This window comes from Pygocentrus nattereri, chromosome 9 (genome assembly GCF_015220715.1).
Source record: "Pygocentrus nattereri isolate fPygNat1 chromosome 9, fPygNat1.pri, whole genome shotgun sequence".
NCBI classification, from domain to species: Eukaryota; Metazoa; Chordata; class Actinopteri; order Characiformes; family Serrasalmidae; genus Pygocentrus; species Pygocentrus nattereri.
In genome coordinates, this window is record NC_051219.1 from 4,825,934 (window position 1) to 4,844,202 (window position 18,269).

Sequence of the window (18,269 nt, forward strand, 5' to 3'; positions counted from 1 at the left end):
GGCACAACCCTCGTGCCCTACTGCACCTTAACCTCAATTGGCTCTATATTATTTTATTCTATTTACTGTATTTTTAGCTTATTTGTTTCGTCTCACTTTTCACAGTGTGATGTTAGATGATTAGCTCTGGATCTCCAGAAAGGTATCCAACACAGTTCCACTGCTCCCCAGCCCAATGTTGGGGGGCTTCTTTCCTCTCTAGCCCACACTTGGCCTTGAGTTTGATCACTTTAGGCTCATGTGTGGCTGCTCCTATTCTATTGGTCGATCATTTTCTATGGATTCACACTGTCCGGGACTTTAAGATTCAGATTAAGATTAAATGACCCTTATTAGTCCCACAACGGGGAAATTCCACCTCCGCATTTAACCCATGCGTGAAGTGAAACACCACATACACACTAGTGAGCTCACACACACACTAGGGGGCAGTGAGCACACTTGCCCAGAGCGGTGGGCAGCCCTATCCATGGCACCCGGGGAGCAGTTGGGGGTTAGGTGTCTTGCTCAAGGACACCTCAGTCATGTGCTGTCGGCTCTGGGGATCGAACCGGCGACCTTCCGGTCACGAGGCTGGATCCCTAACCCACGACTGCCCCCTCAGTTTAGTGCATCATAGTTTCTTACAGATGTTCTTCCGCCTGAAGCTTCCACAGAAAGAGCCTTGGGTTGATCAGACACCATCCGAGCTATTTAGAGACGTGATAAACTGAGCCAAACACCTCAAACGTCTTATTAAGTACTGAGGATTCTTTGCAAAATTAAACTCACTCTTCATCAGTTATTCGCTCTGAATAAACTGCCAGCTAAACACAAACTTAAGACGTCTAATTTTTCCGTCCGGCGAGAGATATCGTTCCTGGAGAAGAGGGAAAACAAAAAAAAAGGGGGGGTTCAACATGAGTATAATCAGCAGTAGCTCCTAAAGACAGACCAGCGCAGATAAGCCAGTCTTCACGGTCCAATCTCTAATTACTCCTGTCTTGTGTTGCGGTAATGAGAGGCTGTCCCGTTTGTTATGATTTCTAATGAGGGCGGGGAGGGACCTCGCCTCAGCCTGCCTGCAGCGCTGCGCGCGCCCACCGGAGGAATGAAAACTTCATCAGACATTTTAATTAACATTTGCTTTCTCCAAAACAACTTTAACAGCCTCTTTAGTGCGAGGAAGTGGGGCAAAATCCAGAGCGAAAGACAGAGTGAGCGCGAGAGAGAGAGGGATCCGGAGGAATTTCCATGGGAACGAGGCCGAAGGAGGCAGAAAGAGAGGCACGCGGCGAGAACGGAAAACCGGAGCCGATCGGTTGACGAGATGGGTCAGTTTATTTAAAAGCCTTTTATAAAAATAAATAACAGGATGCTGCGTCTCACAGATACAGTACATGTACAGTAACTAGAACAAGAAAACCTCAATTAAAGGGCCCATATCCTACATTTTTAACTGCACTGGTATTTTTCCCCCTTGTGACATGAAAGGGCTGAAAGTTTGGTTTTTATATCCAGATTGCAAAGTGGGGAAATTTAACCCAATAACATGGACGGCCTGTAAATAAGTTAGACCAATCAAAAGCAACCAAACACCCATGTGCTGTGACATCACAACCATGACCAACTGCCAGTCTGGCATTCAGCATTCAAGCTTCAAAGCAGAAAAAGTGGATACGCTGCTCTTAAGGGCCAAAATGCAAGCCTGGACAACAGCTTGTCGCAATTTAAACTGCAGTCACGTGATTGGTCAGAACAACTGCAATTGGACAGCTTCCCTAAATCGTCCAGCCTTTGATACCTGCATGGCTTGCTGGACCAATAAGATCATAATTCATTATTTATATCACTGATATTTTCTATTTCGCTCTTTATCCCTTAGAATTAAACAGGCTGTTGTTGTTACTGTGCCTTTAAGACTGATATACCGTATGTAAGCCAGCTCTGTTCTGATTGGCTGCCTTGTATTGTGCTTCTTTCAGAAACCAATCAGAGCTGAGACACTCGGTATGAACTTGGCAGGGCTGAAAATGTGGATGTGTGTAGATGTCCTGGCTTTTATGACATCACAAGTCCAGTCGACGAGCACATTTTGATACTAACTCAAACTCTGATTTTAAAAAAACCACAAAGCGAGCAAAATGAGGTTTTTCCAGGATATGGGCCCTTTAAAACGCTTGTAACATCTTTTTTCTCACATTTCAGATGAGGTCACGCTCAGCAGGTGAGTCGGTCTATCGGAGTGTCAAAAGTGCAACTGTTCATATGTAATTCAAGTGCAAAACGTGGTCCGTAACGCCGCTGACAAATGTGGCAACATTTCAATTTTAAGATACATGCACTGCCACTTTAAATCACTTTCGAATCACAATACATGCAGACAATTACAAATATTGCATTTGTTACTTTACATTTTTCATGTCGTCTTTTCACTTCTGAAAGACGATTTAATTCATTTGTACAATTCAAACAAAAACATTTATGATAAAAATAACACTTCAGCATCTGTGACTTCCACAATGGTTTAGCTAAGAATATTTAAAATGGGGTGGACCTGGTGTTGTGGCAGTATTACGAGGCAGAGCAGCAGTATTTTATACAGTAATCAACAGGTTTACACATAAAAACCGCCCACGCCACAGATGCATTTTAGTGGTACCTCAAGAAAAGCGAAGTTTGGAGGTTTGAGAAGGAAACCTGTAGCTAAATTACGTAAACAAAGTGAACGGTCACTCCGGGGAAGCTTCGGCTCAACCGAAAAAGTTTCTGAAAGTGCTTTAAAAAACAAGCAGACGTTCTTCTTCTGTAACTCCTAGACTGAAGCCCTATTCGGCCTGGATTAGTGCTCCATGGGGAGGTGAGGTAGTGTCAGTTTGGAAGTCTCAGGAAGTCTGTGATGTTTAGGAGCGATTCGCACGGGATAAGAAATCTTAATGCCAGAGATGGGAGTGGCTACTGTAACATCCTGTTCTTGTCTTGTCCAAGTGTTATTGTTTACATTTCCTGGTCCTGCCCTCTTCTCATCTGTTCCACCTGTGTTTAGTCTTTAGCCCGACCCTATTATTGGTCCCGGGTGTTCCTTGTCTTTCCTCAGTTTTTTATACCGCTGTTTGCTCAGTCTCCTTGTCTTACGTTGTCTAGATTACCCTGTTGCTGTTACCCGTTTTCACTGATATTGTTGTCAAGTTTTAATTCTAGTTTAGTTCTGTTTTCCTCTATTTTGTCTCATTGTGGACTTCTTTGTTCTATGAACTAAAGCTAATTTGTTAAATCTGATTTAAATAAAAGAAACTCGCCTCCAGCCTCATCGCCTCCTATGTTACAGCTACTCGATTTATGCGCCACTTTTACTCCAGAAAAGAGTAGAAATTATGTTAAAACATTTAATTTAGCCTAAACATTTACTTTAACACTTATCGCCATTAACTGGAAATTCAGGGCAAACAGTCACTTTTACTTTCCGAGTTGTACACGTAAGACGGGAAATTAACGTTATGTATGGATGCGTTTAGCCTGAGAGGCTGAAGTCAGCTTCCCATTCGCCAGCTTCTTGTTCAAAATTTCCCGTCCCACTTTAAATGGTGCAGCATTTACATTCTGGTGCCTGAAATCTTATAATAAAAACTCGTTTTTGACAGGATACGATTCCGTTTTACCAACTGGTCGATTCGCATGGGACTAACTGTTAGGAACCTGACGTCATTTTTACGGCTCGTTTTATAAAACGTAAAAGGTGCTGCGATCCTTACGACGCAGGAGCGCGGAGTCAGTAAAAATGACTGACGTCGCATTTGGACGGGACTAAATTCACACCAGTAATAATTACACTACCCACCTCCTCCTCAAAGCCTTATAGGCCTACAGTAAACTAGATGGACCCTCTTCTGTTTTCTTGCATTAACAATAAATAAAATAAATGACCCTTCCACAGCCAAACTGTGCGCAGTGACCAACTGTGGTGCCTCTACACTGCCTCCTGCAGGCCAGGCTGACCACCACACCTGATGTAGCTGGACTCAGTGCTTCATCAGGAACTGCTGGAGCTCCTTGTTGACTAAGCTGGATGTAACTCCATCATCAACCAACACACAGTGCACCCCTGAAACAGACAGAGAACAGTTCAGACCTGTTAGACAGACTTTCTGGGAGGTTTTAAGACGTGTAAGCACAAGTTCAGAGTGAGAAAGCACATGGACTGTGAGTGTCCAGTTCAGAAGGTCCAGTTAGAGAAAAGTTCCCTTAAAGGTCCAGAAGATCATAGTGTCTAACCTGAATCATGACTCTGTGCCATATACTGTAACTGAAGTAGCCGAGTAGGAATATCAGCATCTTATACAGTCGACAGCTGAATATCAGATCAAATAAAGTCCAGTTCGGTCAGATTTCACCAACATCTACTGTCAGTTTTCTCTTTTTAGATCACGTCATGTGGAATAACTTCCCTCTGACTCACTTTCTTCTCTGACTGCTGTTTCTCGCCTCGTCCCTCCCCTGTGTGGTGTCACTCGCTCAGTCTCAGAGCTCATCGTTATGCAAAGATCTGATTAGCTCAGTAGCGTCACGTGTGATTATGATACTAAAGCTACCGTAAAGGCTAGAAAAGGTACACTGATTAAAATAGGACCACCCTGCCGAAATTATATAATTCTCCATAGTTTATTGGCTATAGGTCCAGGTCTGCATAGGACAGCATGTGGGTCCAGATTCAGGCCACGGTCCGCCTATCGGTGACCTCTGGTGTAGGTGGTTTAGGGAGCCTGGAAAACTGCTGGGGTGAAGTATCATAGTGTAGCTGCTAAATTTCCTTCGGGATCAATAAAGTATCTATCTATCTATCTATCTATCTATCTATTTATCTACAGGCTCGGTAGGGTACGTCGTAAGGGGGGCGATATGAACTCATATTAATATCATGGTACTTTTTATTATCCAGACAATCTTCTTCTTCTTTCGGCTGCTCCCTTTAGGGGTCACCACAGCGGATCATCTGCCTCCATCTTGCCCTATCCACTGCCTCCTCTACTTTCACACCAACCATCTCCATGTCCACCTTCCCTACATCCATCAACCTTCTCTGAGGTCTACCTCTTCTCCTTCTACCCAGCAGCTCCATCTCCACCATTCTTTGACCAATATTATGATTATCCATTGTCTTATTATCCAGACAATGACGATACAATATCTCCAAACTCTGAACGTAGTCAAGACATGTTTGGCGCCCAAGTTCCTCAATAAAAATGACCAATAAGACGCCACACAGCTGAAATATACAGTATACAGTATTCCAGCCGTATGCTGACGTGTGGATTTTGTCCGTATTGGCATTTTGTGTCATTACTGAACGCCACACAGTTTGAGGTGAGTGTGAGGCCTGCAGTCAGCTCCACGCTAATTGGTGGGGTAAAAGCTTTCATTACCTGTTAGCTACATTAGCAGCTAATAAGCACTTGGATTTGGATTAAGCCAGGATGAAATGTGCCAATTTTAGGGACCCCAGGTGGGGTACAGAGCTCAGTGTGGGTGGTTCAAGGTGAGATGTTGTACCCAGCCTGCTGACGTCTGTGATGTTCCTCTCTTCATCATCAAAGAAGATCATGTCTGTGTATGGAACTCCACTGGCTGCCTGCAACCTGCAAACAATGCACACAGCAGACGCGTTACACAACACTCCCTCACATCCTCACATACACATACAGACGCGGCCCCCAAATCCCACCCCAGCTTCTAATTCCAGACCATCTGGGTTACTCAGGCACCCAGAAATGAACCAGAAGAGAAAATATACATTATTGTAATTCCAACTGCTGATATGAAAACAGTGAAAGTTCACATTAATCACTGGTGGTGGTGGTGTGTTAGTGTGTGTGGCGCTGGTACGAGTGGATCAGACGCAGCAGTGCTGCTGGAGTTTTTAAACGCTGTGTCCACTCACTGTCCACTCTATTAGACACTCCTACCTGGTCGGTCCACCTTGTAGATGTAAAGTCAGAGACGACAGCTCATCTGCTGCTGCACAGTTTGTGTTGGTCATCCTCTAGTCCTTCATCAGTGGCCACAGGATGCTGCCCACAGGACGCTGCCCACAGGACGCCGTTGGCTGGATGTTTTTGGTTGGTGGACGATTCTCAGTCCAGCAGCGGCAGTCAGATGTTTAAAAAATCCAGCAGCACTGCTGTGCCTGATCCACTCAGACCAGCACAACACACCCTAACCCTGTAATACTGACTCTGTTCACATCTTAACTATTAAATTATTTGACATTTACTGACTTGAAGGTCACAGGGTCTCTTCAAGGCTCTGGTTTGTTGTTGTTGCTCAGTTGAGTTCAAATTTATAATACAGCCCTAATTACAAACTCAGTTAATCACTAAAGTAAGCAAGACTTTACGGTCACTGGTAAAACTGACAGCGCCAGCCATAAACAATAACATCAATATCTCCTGCTTATTATTAGAGCCAGTGTCAGTTTCTTGGGCCAATAATAAAACACTGTGTGCTCGGAACGGCTTTCCTGCTCGCTCGGAAAGAAGGATGACTCAAGCAGACGTCAGACATCAGCACTAGTTTATTTTCCACTGAATCATCTCCCGAGCTGGGCCGCTGACAATATCAGGTCAAGTTCAAACCTCCTTTTATTCCCTCCCGAAGCCCTCAAATCAGATTAAAGCGGCATTCCCGCCCGCTGCAGCGCGGAGTCGAGCCCGAGCTGGTGCGTCTAGCGACGCTCTTTGGTGTAATCAGCGGGCGGATGTAAACATTCGAAAAGGCCACGCTATAAAAGTGAAAGTGCTCTGCAAATGTGCGGCTCTCTGACCAGCTAATGGCAATCTTGCTTTCTCTGCGCGCTCTGTGAGAAAAAAGGAAAATCTAAACACACAAAACACGTGGAGCGAATATCAAATATTCATCTCCGTGGTTAGATTGCGTGTTTGTAGTGTACATGAGGAAGAAATCGCCCCAGGCTATTCTCAGCAGGGGAGGGTTAGGCCCAACTTGGAATTTGAACGTCTAAATTCGCAGTGCTGCTTTATCAGATCGCTGGTTCTTAGATCTGCAATTTCAGATATGAGGTTATTTGCATAGAGAAACATGCTGAACGTCCTTTGTTCTCCTTTTATTTCCCCCTCCCTCCCACACACGGTTCAAAAGTATCCAGACAGCCTCAGTGAATTCGGCTGCTTTAAAGGGCCTGAACGCAACCTTCTGTATAGTTTATGGTGTGTGTGTCACTTTGGCCCCGTCCCATTTCACCCCTCGCCCCTACCACTAAGCCCTAAGCCCTAGCCTGTTTTGCGTGTTCACGTCTAGGGGTGGGGTATCCTGACTCTTGTTGAGGTAGAGGGTGGGGTGAAGTGTTGGGGCTACACGGCCTCCAAACGGAGAGATATGAGAAAAGAGAAAGAGCAGCAGGATGGCGGCACAAGAGACCAAAGAAGCCCACAAAGTGAGAATTTTCTCCGTTAAAAAATCACGATAACCGTCTTATTGTCTCAGTTTAATGTCGTTTCGGTGTATTCTGGTCTTTTTCTTCATAACAGGCATAAATAATCGCTAATAGCATGCTAATGTCTTGGTAGCTAGCTAGCTAACTTTCCCATTCCACCTTAAATGGTCCGGCAGTTCTGACACCGGAAGTGCCCGAATGTAACTGCTGCTCCATTTAAGGTGGAACGGGAAAGTTTTAACGAGAATCTGGAGAACATCTGACTTCAGCTTCATATCACTGAAGAATTAGGGGGGGTGATAATAAATAACTGCCCCCCTCTTTGAAGGCGTCTGATCCCTAAATGTAACTAAAGCCCAGCAGTGAGGAGCTGAACTTTCCCCTCCTCTGCTGTCCCTGCAGACGGGCAGGGTCGCCTACAGAGCGGCGCTAGTAGCTGATAATGAAGTGATGCTCTTTTATATGAGGGGCTCATTTCAGAGGAAGGTCTCCACCACTGCCCTGTAGCTGAGTTCCATAGGGCAACACTGGAAAACAAGGGGCAGGGGTAAAAAGAAGAAATGGGACTGGACCCTTCTGCACCAAAAAAAGTCCTAATTATTTTTACATGACTATTTTTTTTCTTCTGTTGGTGCTACCGTCCCTTTAATATCGATATATGTAAACGAGCTCTGTTCTGATTGGCTGCCCTCATTGAGAAAGCAGTCTGGACTGAAACACTCCTTATATCGTCAGTGTGAATGGGCGGAGCTAAACTGCTGTAGGCGGAAGAGGCAGATATAGGCAAATGCGCCACTTTTGAGATAAAAAGAAAACAGGTTAGATTCCATATGTGCACTAAACGGACTGGAGACTGAACGATATGATTTGAAACATCAACTGATTTCACTTGTCCATGTCCAGTTTTATATGATAAGGGCCCTTTAATGTGGTGGCACAGGTGTTCAATTGCGCAATCACAGCTTGTGTAATCTCCATAGGAAAGCATTGACCAGTAGAATGGGACCGTCTGGAGCAGCTGCACACGCACCTGAGGTGACTATGTCCAAATATAAAGCCCCCCAGCGTTGGGCTGCGGAGCACCTGCTATCTCTGGAGCGATGGAGCGTCATCCAATACTTTTATGGTGCGTTAGAGATCCAGAACTGACCATCCAACATCAGTACCTGACCTCACTAATGCTCAATCAAATCCTCACAGCAATGTTCCAACATCACTGTAACGCCTTCCCAGAAGAGTCGAGGCTGCTACTGCAGCACAAACCCACCAGTAACACCTTCATCTCAGGAGAAACGCTGGAGCAGCAGGCGTCCACAAACCTTTGGACACGATAGAGTGCACACATAGAGAAACATCAAGCCTGCAGCCGTACCTGCTGAAGTGGGCGACCTTCGAGCCCGGGTAAATCTCTCTGAAGGAAACGTACTGCTCGAGGTCGAAGAGGGACAGCAGCTGATTGGCTCCGTCCGTGTCTCCTGTCCTGAAACACAAGCATCAATTCTCCCTTTACTCCGGAGTGAGCGCCGCACCTGCGCTGAGATCAAGAGGACCTGATATCATCTTTAATTTAGTCAGCACGTTCACGCCGCTCATCAGGACCCAATTCTGCCTGATTCAAGCAAAATGACCGGCAAACGGAATCACGGTTCTTTAAAACCGTCAAGAAACGAGTGAAAGGAAACAACATTCTTACCGAAACCTCGTAATATTCCACATTAACTGGACCTAAGATGACGTGACTAATGCACAAGTTGAATGACTGTCCTGGGACATGACGACTCATGCATTTCAGAGTCAGAATCGTCCCCCATTGCAGTCTTAGGAACCAGACGTCCGTATGTCTGCATTACACACTCACCGTTTTATCTGCTGCCCAAAACGGCCAGTGAAGGTCCACGTGGCTCATAAGGTTTCAGAAGTCAGGCTGACGGTGACTCAACAGTTCTAAATGGACAAAATACGTTTTTTGGGTGCTAATTTGTCGACAGATCACAGCTCACCTCACTGTCCGACCCCTGGGTCCTTCTGTTTGGGCACCAGCAGATTCGGGTTCAGTCTCTCTCCTTCAAGCAGCTACGAGTCAAATCGGTTTGGCTCTACGACATTTTGGAATCAGTCCTCTGCGCACGCTGCCATCTTCCGAAAACAGGTAATAAACTGTGAACTAAAGCTGGTGTATCCGATTCAGTTCCCCCTCAAATTCAACTTCCCTTAGATGAGTCAGATCTTTGAGAACAGAGAGCAACGCAAAGCAACACTGGAACTACGGGAACTACGACTGAATAAATGACCCCAAGATAACGGCAGGATCGAGATTCCTTAAACCTCATGTTCAGTAAACAATCGCACTGATACACCCGTTTCGTCCTGTTCGTCCCCGACTGGGTGACTACGGCTGACGTCCCAACCTTTCTCTGAACCTTTTCGCTTGACACAGTTTGTCAAAGGGAACGTGAATTTGAAGGGGAACTGAATCGGATGCAGTGCCAGCTGAGCGGCTGTAGCTACAGGCTAGTGACTAAGCATGTTAGCTTGTGCGCACGTTGATCTCAGGAGTAATAGTTTATAATAAAACACAGTTTAGGCCAATTTCATTAAACAACTATCACAAAACAATGAACCGGATATCAGGCGACGCATTCACAACCACTTTGTCTAATAACTTAACAGGATGTAGCTTTTAGAGCCATTAAATGCTTCAGACGTCTGGTTCCCAGCACTATAATGAACAATTCTGGCTCTGGAAATTTCGCTAGAAACGAACCACTCGGAATGATTTTGTTTACATCTAAACCACTAAATGATTGTCATTTCACAAAATCAGTGGATTTCCCCTTTAATGTTATAAATGTGTAATTTATATAAAATACTGAATAATTCATAGTAGATACTGAAGATCCCATAAAAATGCACTGTATAATTAATCGAAAATACTAAATAATTTATAGACAATACTGAATAATTTACAGTAGATACTGAATCATTTATAAAAGATGCTGAATAATTTACAGTAGATACTAAATAATTAAGAGAAATACTGAATAATTCATAGTAGTTGCTGTATAACTTATGCAATAACTTAGTAGATACTAAATAATGAATAGAAAATACTAAATAATTTATAGAAGATACTGAATAATTAATAAGAGATATTGAGTAACTCATAGAAAATACTAAATAATGTATAGTAGATACTAAATAATGAATAGAAAATACTAAGTAATTCACAGCAGATGATGAATAATTGATAGTAGTTACTGAACAGAATCACTGGAGAGCCCCATTAATGTGGCATTAAAGCACGGATGGTGATAAAAGCACCACATCTGTAACAGATGCTGCGCAGTGCAGTGTCCCAATCTCAAGCTCTGACCATCCGTGTGTTAATACCTTCCTAACAAAACCTGATTTTTCCGTTTTGTCATTTTCTACATTCATATATGACTAGACATTTTTTATATTTACAAAAGGCAATGAAATGCTTGATTTGACACGACTTCACTTTTTCATTTGTCTAAATTCAGATTGAAATGAGACTCTGCAGGGCGGCAGGCTGCAGGTTCGGGCGTCTCTGCTTATTACAGGCCGCGGAGCTGCCGGGCCGTCAGCAGGAAAATCAAACTATTCCGCTGGGAAATATGCACTTTTAATCAATTTGCTCTGACATGAGTGTCTGGGGGGGTTATAGGACATGACTTCCATAAAAATGGATCCTGAAGACCAGAGCCCACTCCAGCACTCTTAACCCGCACTTCTACTTAATCTGTTTACAAGGGAATCTGCTCAGTCTGCCCAACGATGCCCTGACTGACAGCAGCTCAGTGTCGCCAGCAGAGCAGAGCTGACCACAGCACACGGTCAGTCCTGGGACCTGAGCCCAGAAACGTCCAGCTGCTGGCTCACCTCTCTTACCGCTGGGCTCCTCGCCAACCTGCCGATAACGGCTTTCCATGTTAAAACAAATTCAGTGTGTTAGATACTTCTCACGAGCTACTGAATAACTCATAGTAGATACTGAATAATTCATAGTAGATACTGAATAATTCAGAGTAGATACTGAATAATTTATAGTAAATACTGAATAATTTATAGTAGATACTGAACAATTTATAGTAGATACTGAATAATTTATAGTGAATACTGAATAATTTATAGTAGATACTGAATAATTTATAGTAAATACTGAATAATTTATAGTAGATACTGAATGATTTATAGTAAATACTGAATAATTTATAGTAGATACTGAATGATTTATAGTAAATACTGAATAATTCATAGTAGATACTGAATAATTTATAGTAAATACTGAATGATTTATAGTAGATACTGAATAAATCATAGTAGATACTGAATAATTTATAGTAAATACTGAATGATTTATAGTAGATACTGAATAATTCATAGTAAATACTGAATGATTTATAGTAAATACTGAATAATTCATAGTAGATACTGAATAATTTATAGTAGATACTGAATAATTTATAGTAGATACTGAATAATTCATAGTAGATACTGAATGATTTATAGTAGATAATGAATAACTCATAGTAGATACTGAATAATTTATAGTAGATACTGAATAATTCATAGTAGATACTGAATAATTTATAGTAGATACTGAATAATTTATAGTAAATACTGAATAATTCATAGTAGATACTGAATAACTCATAGTAGATACTGAATAATTCATAGTAGATACTGAATAATTTATAGTAGATACTGAATAATTTATAGTAAATACTGAATGATTTTTAGTAGATACTGAATAATTTATAGTAGATACTGAATAATTCATAGTAGATACTGAATAACTCATAGTTGATACTGAATAATTCATAGTAGATACTGAATAATTCAGAGTAGATACTGAATGATTTATAGTAGATAATGAATAACTCATAGTAGATACTGAATAATTTATAGTAGATACTGAATAATTCATAGTAGATACTGAATAATTTATAGTAGATACTGAATAATTCATAGTAGATACTGAATAATTTATAGTAAATACTGAATAATTTATAGTAGATACTGAATAATTTATAGTAAATACTGAATGATTTATAGTAGATACTGAATAATTTATAGTAAATACTGAATGATTTATAGTAGATACTGAATCATTTATAGTAAATACTGAATGATTTATAGTAGATACTGAATATTTTATAGTAAATACTGAATGATTTATAGTAGATACTGAATAATTTATAGTAAATACTGAATAATTTATAGTAGATACTAAATGATTTATAGTAAATACTGAATAATTTATAGTAGATACTGAATGATTTATAGTACATACTGAATGATTTATAGTACATACTGAATCATTTATAGTAAATACTGAATGATTTATAGTAGATACTGAATAATTTATAGTAAATACTGAATGATTTATAGTAGATACTGAACGATTTATAGTAGATACTGAATGATTTATAGTAGATACTGAACAATTTATAGTACATACTGAATAATTTATAGTAAATACTGAACGATTTATAGTAGATACTGAACAATTTATAGTAGATACTGAACAATTTATAGTAGATACTGAATAATTTATAGTAAATACTGAATAATTTATAGTAGATACTGAATAATTTATAGTAAATACTGAATGATTTACAGTAGATACTGAATAATTTATAGTAAATACTGAATGATTTATAGTAGATACTGAACAATTTATAGTACATACTGAATAATTTATAGTAGATACTGAACAATTTATAGTACATACTGAATAATTTATAGTAGATACTGAACAATTTATAGTAGATACTGAATCATTTATAGTAGATACTGAATCATTTATAGTAGATACTGAATCATTTATAGTAGATACTGAACAATTTATAGTAGATACTGAACAATTTATAGTAGATACTGAATAATTTATAGTAAATACTGAATAATTTATAGTAGATACTGAATAATTTATAGTAAATACTGAATGATTTATAGTAGATACTGAATAATTTTTAGTAAATACTGAATGATTTATAGTAGATACTGAACAATTTATAGTACATACTGAATAATTTATAGTAGATACTGAACAATTTATAGTACATACTGAATAATTTATAGTAGATACTGAATCATTTATAGTAGATACTGAATAATTTATAGTAGATACTGAATCATTTATAGTAGATACTGAATCATTTATAGTAGATACTGAATAATTCCCCAAAGCAGTTGTTGGTTCAGTAGTTGAAGGTTAGTTTTGATCTGCTGAAGTCAGTGACCGGCAGCTAAATGAAAAACATCCCTTCATTTATCAACCCTGAAAGTTGGGCAGGAGAAACAGTGAACCGTCCAGTGCAGCAACTCAGAGTGGACACTGCGCTGTAGAGTTGGGAATCTCACCGTGACGCGATGCCAATCGGGATTCCCTGAGTCTGCAGAGAGCGCAGGATCTCCACTGTGTCATCAAACAGATGGAGAGGACAGAGACTGGAGTCACGCACTTGTCCACTGAGAGAGAGAGAGAGAGAGAGAGAGAGAGAGAGAGAGAGAGAGAGAGAGAGAGAGAGAGAGAGAGAGAGAGAGAGAGAGAGAGAGAGAGAGGGAGAGAGAGAGAGAGAGAGAGAGAGAGTGAGAGGAGAGAGAGAGAGAGCGAGAGAGAGAGAGAGAGAGGGAGAGAGAGTGAGAGAGAGACAGAGGGAGTGTGTGTGAGAGAGAGGGAGAGAGAGACAGAGAGAGAGAGAGGGAGAGAGAGAGAGAGATAGAGAGAGAGGTTGCAGTTAAAGTAATAATACTAACAGACGGATCATCACAATAGCACTAACCTTTCATCCTTGTGGAAAGGTGCGTCAGCTCCCTCCACCCAGAAAGACCAGAGGGTGTAGTCTAGAGGGAATGAAGGGCAGTGTTTCGGTCAGTTAAGGTCAACCAAGCTGATGTGGTGAAATCCGTCCAGCACGGCTTTAATAATCACCGTTTACTGGCCTTCAGTGTGTCTGTGTAACTGGATTAATCCAGTGCATCGGTATTAATAGACTATCACTGACAAAAGAGCTACAGAGTAATATTCATCTGATGCACAGCGCCGGTGTGACAGGTGTGAAGGCGAGTCACACCTGTTTGTTATATTTTATTCATTTATTAATTATTTCATTTATTTATAAGCTTTAACAGCTGGGGAATTAAAATCGAGTCCAAATCAAGTCATCAAATATGATTTTCATTACTGATTTTAAACAGTTGCACAAGGTCACCTGATCATCAACGAGTCAGCCCACTGACAAAGTCCTCACTTTTAACCAGAGAGTCACTGGAGTCACCGTCACTGGTGTTGTATGAATGTGGTGTAGCTCCAGTGACTCCAAATGGGATTTAAGGGGCTTTGAACGTGGCGTGGTTGTTGGTGCCAGACGGGCTGGTCTGAGTATTTCAGAAACTGCTGATCTGCTGGGATTTTCACGCACAACCATCTCTAGTGTTTACAGAGAACGGTCAGAAAAAGGTGAAATATCCAGTGAGCGGTCAGTTGTGTGGACGAGAATGCCTTGTTGATGTGAGAGGTCAGAGGAGAATGGGCAGACTGGTTCCAGATGATAGAAAGACAACAGGAACTCAAATAACCAACCAGAATCTCTGAGGAACGTTTCCAACACCTTGTTGAAAGTGTGGCATGAAGAATTAAGACAGTTCTGAAGGCAAAAGGGGGTCCAACCTTTAACTAGCAAGGTGTACCTAATAAAGTGGCCGGTGAGTGTATAATAATTATTAATAATCTGTCCTGATTATTACATTCAAAAACATTTAAAAAATTGAGCAGGGGTGTTTTTGGAGTGTGCTGCCTTGAGGCAACATTGCGAGACAATGGAAAGAACTGACATAGAGCCGTGTTCCCTGAAGTGGTGAGACCTGGGTTGTGACTTGCAAAATCCATTCCACTGTTGCATAATGTTGCTTCTAGGCAACAAACCGACTTCTGTAAATTCTCTTAACAAAAAACATTATACTGAAGATTAAAAAAGAGGTTTAAATGTGCCCATTCAGAGATAATATGACCAAGTACATGCTTTTTATTGACTTACTCAAACTCTTCCCTTTGTTAACCCGATTACTGTCTTTAAATATGTATAATGTTACTGTGAAGTGAGGAAAATGAGTTTGTTGCCCTGAAGCAACATCTTGTAATAGACGGTTAAGGTTATTTAGTTTTGTGATGAAAGAAATAGATTTTTTTAATGTGTCCGCCTGAATTGCCCCTCCAAATGGAGACTGACCCATATGAGATATTCCAGTCATTTGGTGGAGCATCTGTGAGGACAATTTTGCCCACATGAACTTCTCCACCATGAACAAAGCTGTTTTAGGCCCAAATCTGATCTTATATCTACCGTGAAACAGTGTCTCAGACATCAGCAGTGAATTTATAACCACTTCATGTCAGAACTGTCTGTGAGGAGCTTTTAGAGGTGGACGTCTGGTTCCTATCACCACCACTGTGAACAGTTCACAGTCCATTTCAAACCAAACCGTTCTGAATGACTCATCTTAACCAGTGAGACACAAACACCTCATGAAATATCTCTGGAATTCCCCCTGAAACCAGTTTATCAACTGTGGCAAAGAAGCGTCACGTATGTGAAAGGTGGGTATCAGATGATCACGACTGGACACAACAGGCATCAGTGAACTCCACACCTTACTGTAAGGTGAGAGACAGTAGAGCCCTGTTTGGTCACTTCATCAGAGATATGGAGGGTTATTTGACTTTATCTGCCTCCTCGAATAAGACAGCTGTGAATACCGGGAGTTCTAATTTGTTAAAGTATGTTTTATAAGAGCATTAAACAGAGTATACAGCACTGTGGGAACCTAACAGCTTCATGCAGTGATAGGTACAGTAGATCTTTACTGGAAGATGAACTGCAGCCAGATTAGTAAATACTAGTAACTACAGACCCAACAATATTGTTTGAACAGTATGAACAGTGACTGTATCTGTAGTATGAACAGTGACTGTATCTGTAGTATGAACAGTGACTGTACCTGTAGTATGAACAGTGACTGTATCTGTAGTATGAACAGTCACTGTACCTGTAGTATGAACAGTGACTGTACCTGTAGTATGAACAGTGACTGTGTCTGTAGTATGAACAGTCACTGTACCTGTAGTATGAACAGTAACTGTACCTGTAGTAAGAACAGCGACTGTATCTGTAGTATGAACAGTGACTGTATCTGTAGTGTGAACAGTGACTGTATCTGTAGTGTGAACAGTGACTGTACCTGTAGTGTGAACAGTGACTGTATCTGTAGTATGAACAGCGACTGTATCTGTAGTATGAACAGTCACTGTACCTGTAGTATGAACAGTGACTGTATCTGTAGTATGAACAGTCACTGTATCTGTAGTATGAACAGTGACTGTACCTGTAGTATGAACAGTGACTGTACCTGTAGTGTGAACAGTGACTGTATCTGTAGTGTGAACAGTGACTGTATCTGTAGTATGAAGTCACTGTACCTGTAGTATGAACAGCGACTGTATCTGTAGTATGAACAGTGACTGTATCTGTAGTATGAACAGTCACTGTACCTGTAGTATAAACAGTGACTGTATCTGTAGTGTGAACAGTGACTGTACCTGTAGTATGAACAGTGTCTGTACCTGTAGTATGAACAGCGACTGTATCTGTAGTATGAACAGTGACTGTATCTGTAGTATGAACAGTCACTGTACCTGTAGTATAAACAGTGACTGTATCTGTAGTATGAACAGTGACTGTACCTGTAGTATGAACAGTGTCTGTACCTGTAGTATGAACAGTCACTGTACCTGTAGTATAAACAGTGACTGTATCTGTAGTATGAACAGTGACTGTACCTGTAGTATAAACAGTGACTGTACCTGTAGTATGAACAGTGACTGTACCTGTAGTATAAACAGTGACTGTATCTGTAGTATGAACAGTGTCTGTACCAGTAGTATGAACAGTGACTGTATCTGCAGTATGAACAGTGACTGCACCTGTAGTATGAACAGTGACTGTATCTGTAGTATGAACAGTGACTGTATCTGCAGTATGAACAGTGACTGTACCTGTAGTATGAACAGTGACTGTATCTGCAGTATGAACAGTGACTGTACCTGTAGTATGAACAGTGACTGTACCTGTAGTATGAACAGTGACTGTATCTGCAGTATGAACAGTGACTGTACCTGTAGTATGAACAGTGACTGTACCTGTAGTATAAACAGTGACTGTATCTGTAGTATGAACAGTGTCTGTACCTGTAGTATGAACAGTGACTGTATCTGCAGTATGAACAGTGACTGTATCTGTAGTATGAACAGTGACTGTATCTGCAGTATGAACAGTGACTGTACCTGTAGTATGAACAGTGACTGTACCTGTAGTATAAACAGTGACTGTACCTGTAGTATGAACAGTGACTGTATCTGTAGTATGAACAGTGACTGTACCTGTAGTATAAACAGTGACTGTACCTGTAGTATGAACAGTGACTGTACCTGTAGTATGAACAGTAACTATATCTGTAGTATGAACAGTGACGGTACCTGTAGTATGAACAGTGACTGTACCTGTAGTATGAACAGTAACTGTATCTGTAGTATGAACAGTGACTGTATCTGTAGTATAAACAGTGACTGTACCTGTAGTATGAACAGTAACTATATCTGTAGTATGAACAGTGACTGTACCTGTAGTATGAACAGTCACTGTACCTGTAGTATGAACAGCGACTGTATCTGTAGTATGAACAGTGGCTGTACCTGCAGTATGAACAGTGTCTGTACCTGTAGTATGAACAGTGACTGTACCTGTAGTATGAACAGTGA

At 41.0% G+C, this 18,269-nt stretch overlaps 1 protein-coding gene across 1 annotated transcript in view; it reads right to left on the reverse strand.

Moving 5' to 3' along the window:
- Positions 1–1,314: 1,314 nt before the first annotated feature.
- The window catches only part of mdp1 (magnesium dependent phosphatase 1), a 21,742-nt gene continuing 4,787 nt past the window's right edge, over positions 1,315–18,269 (reverse strand). Inside the window, exons 3-7 of the mRNA XM_017718636.2 lie at positions 14,239–14,299; positions 13,817–13,924; positions 8,799–8,906; positions 5,527–5,612; positions 1,315–4,081 (exon numbers count right to left, since the gene is read on the reverse strand). Coding sequence (XP_017574125.1) covers positions 3,999–4,081; positions 5,527–5,612; positions 8,799–8,906; positions 13,817–13,924; positions 14,239–14,299 — 446 coding nt within the window. The 3' untranslated portion in view covers positions 1,315–3,998. The remainder of the gene's footprint in view (positions 4,082–5,526; positions 5,613–8,798; positions 8,907–13,816; positions 13,925–14,238; positions 14,300–18,269) is intronic.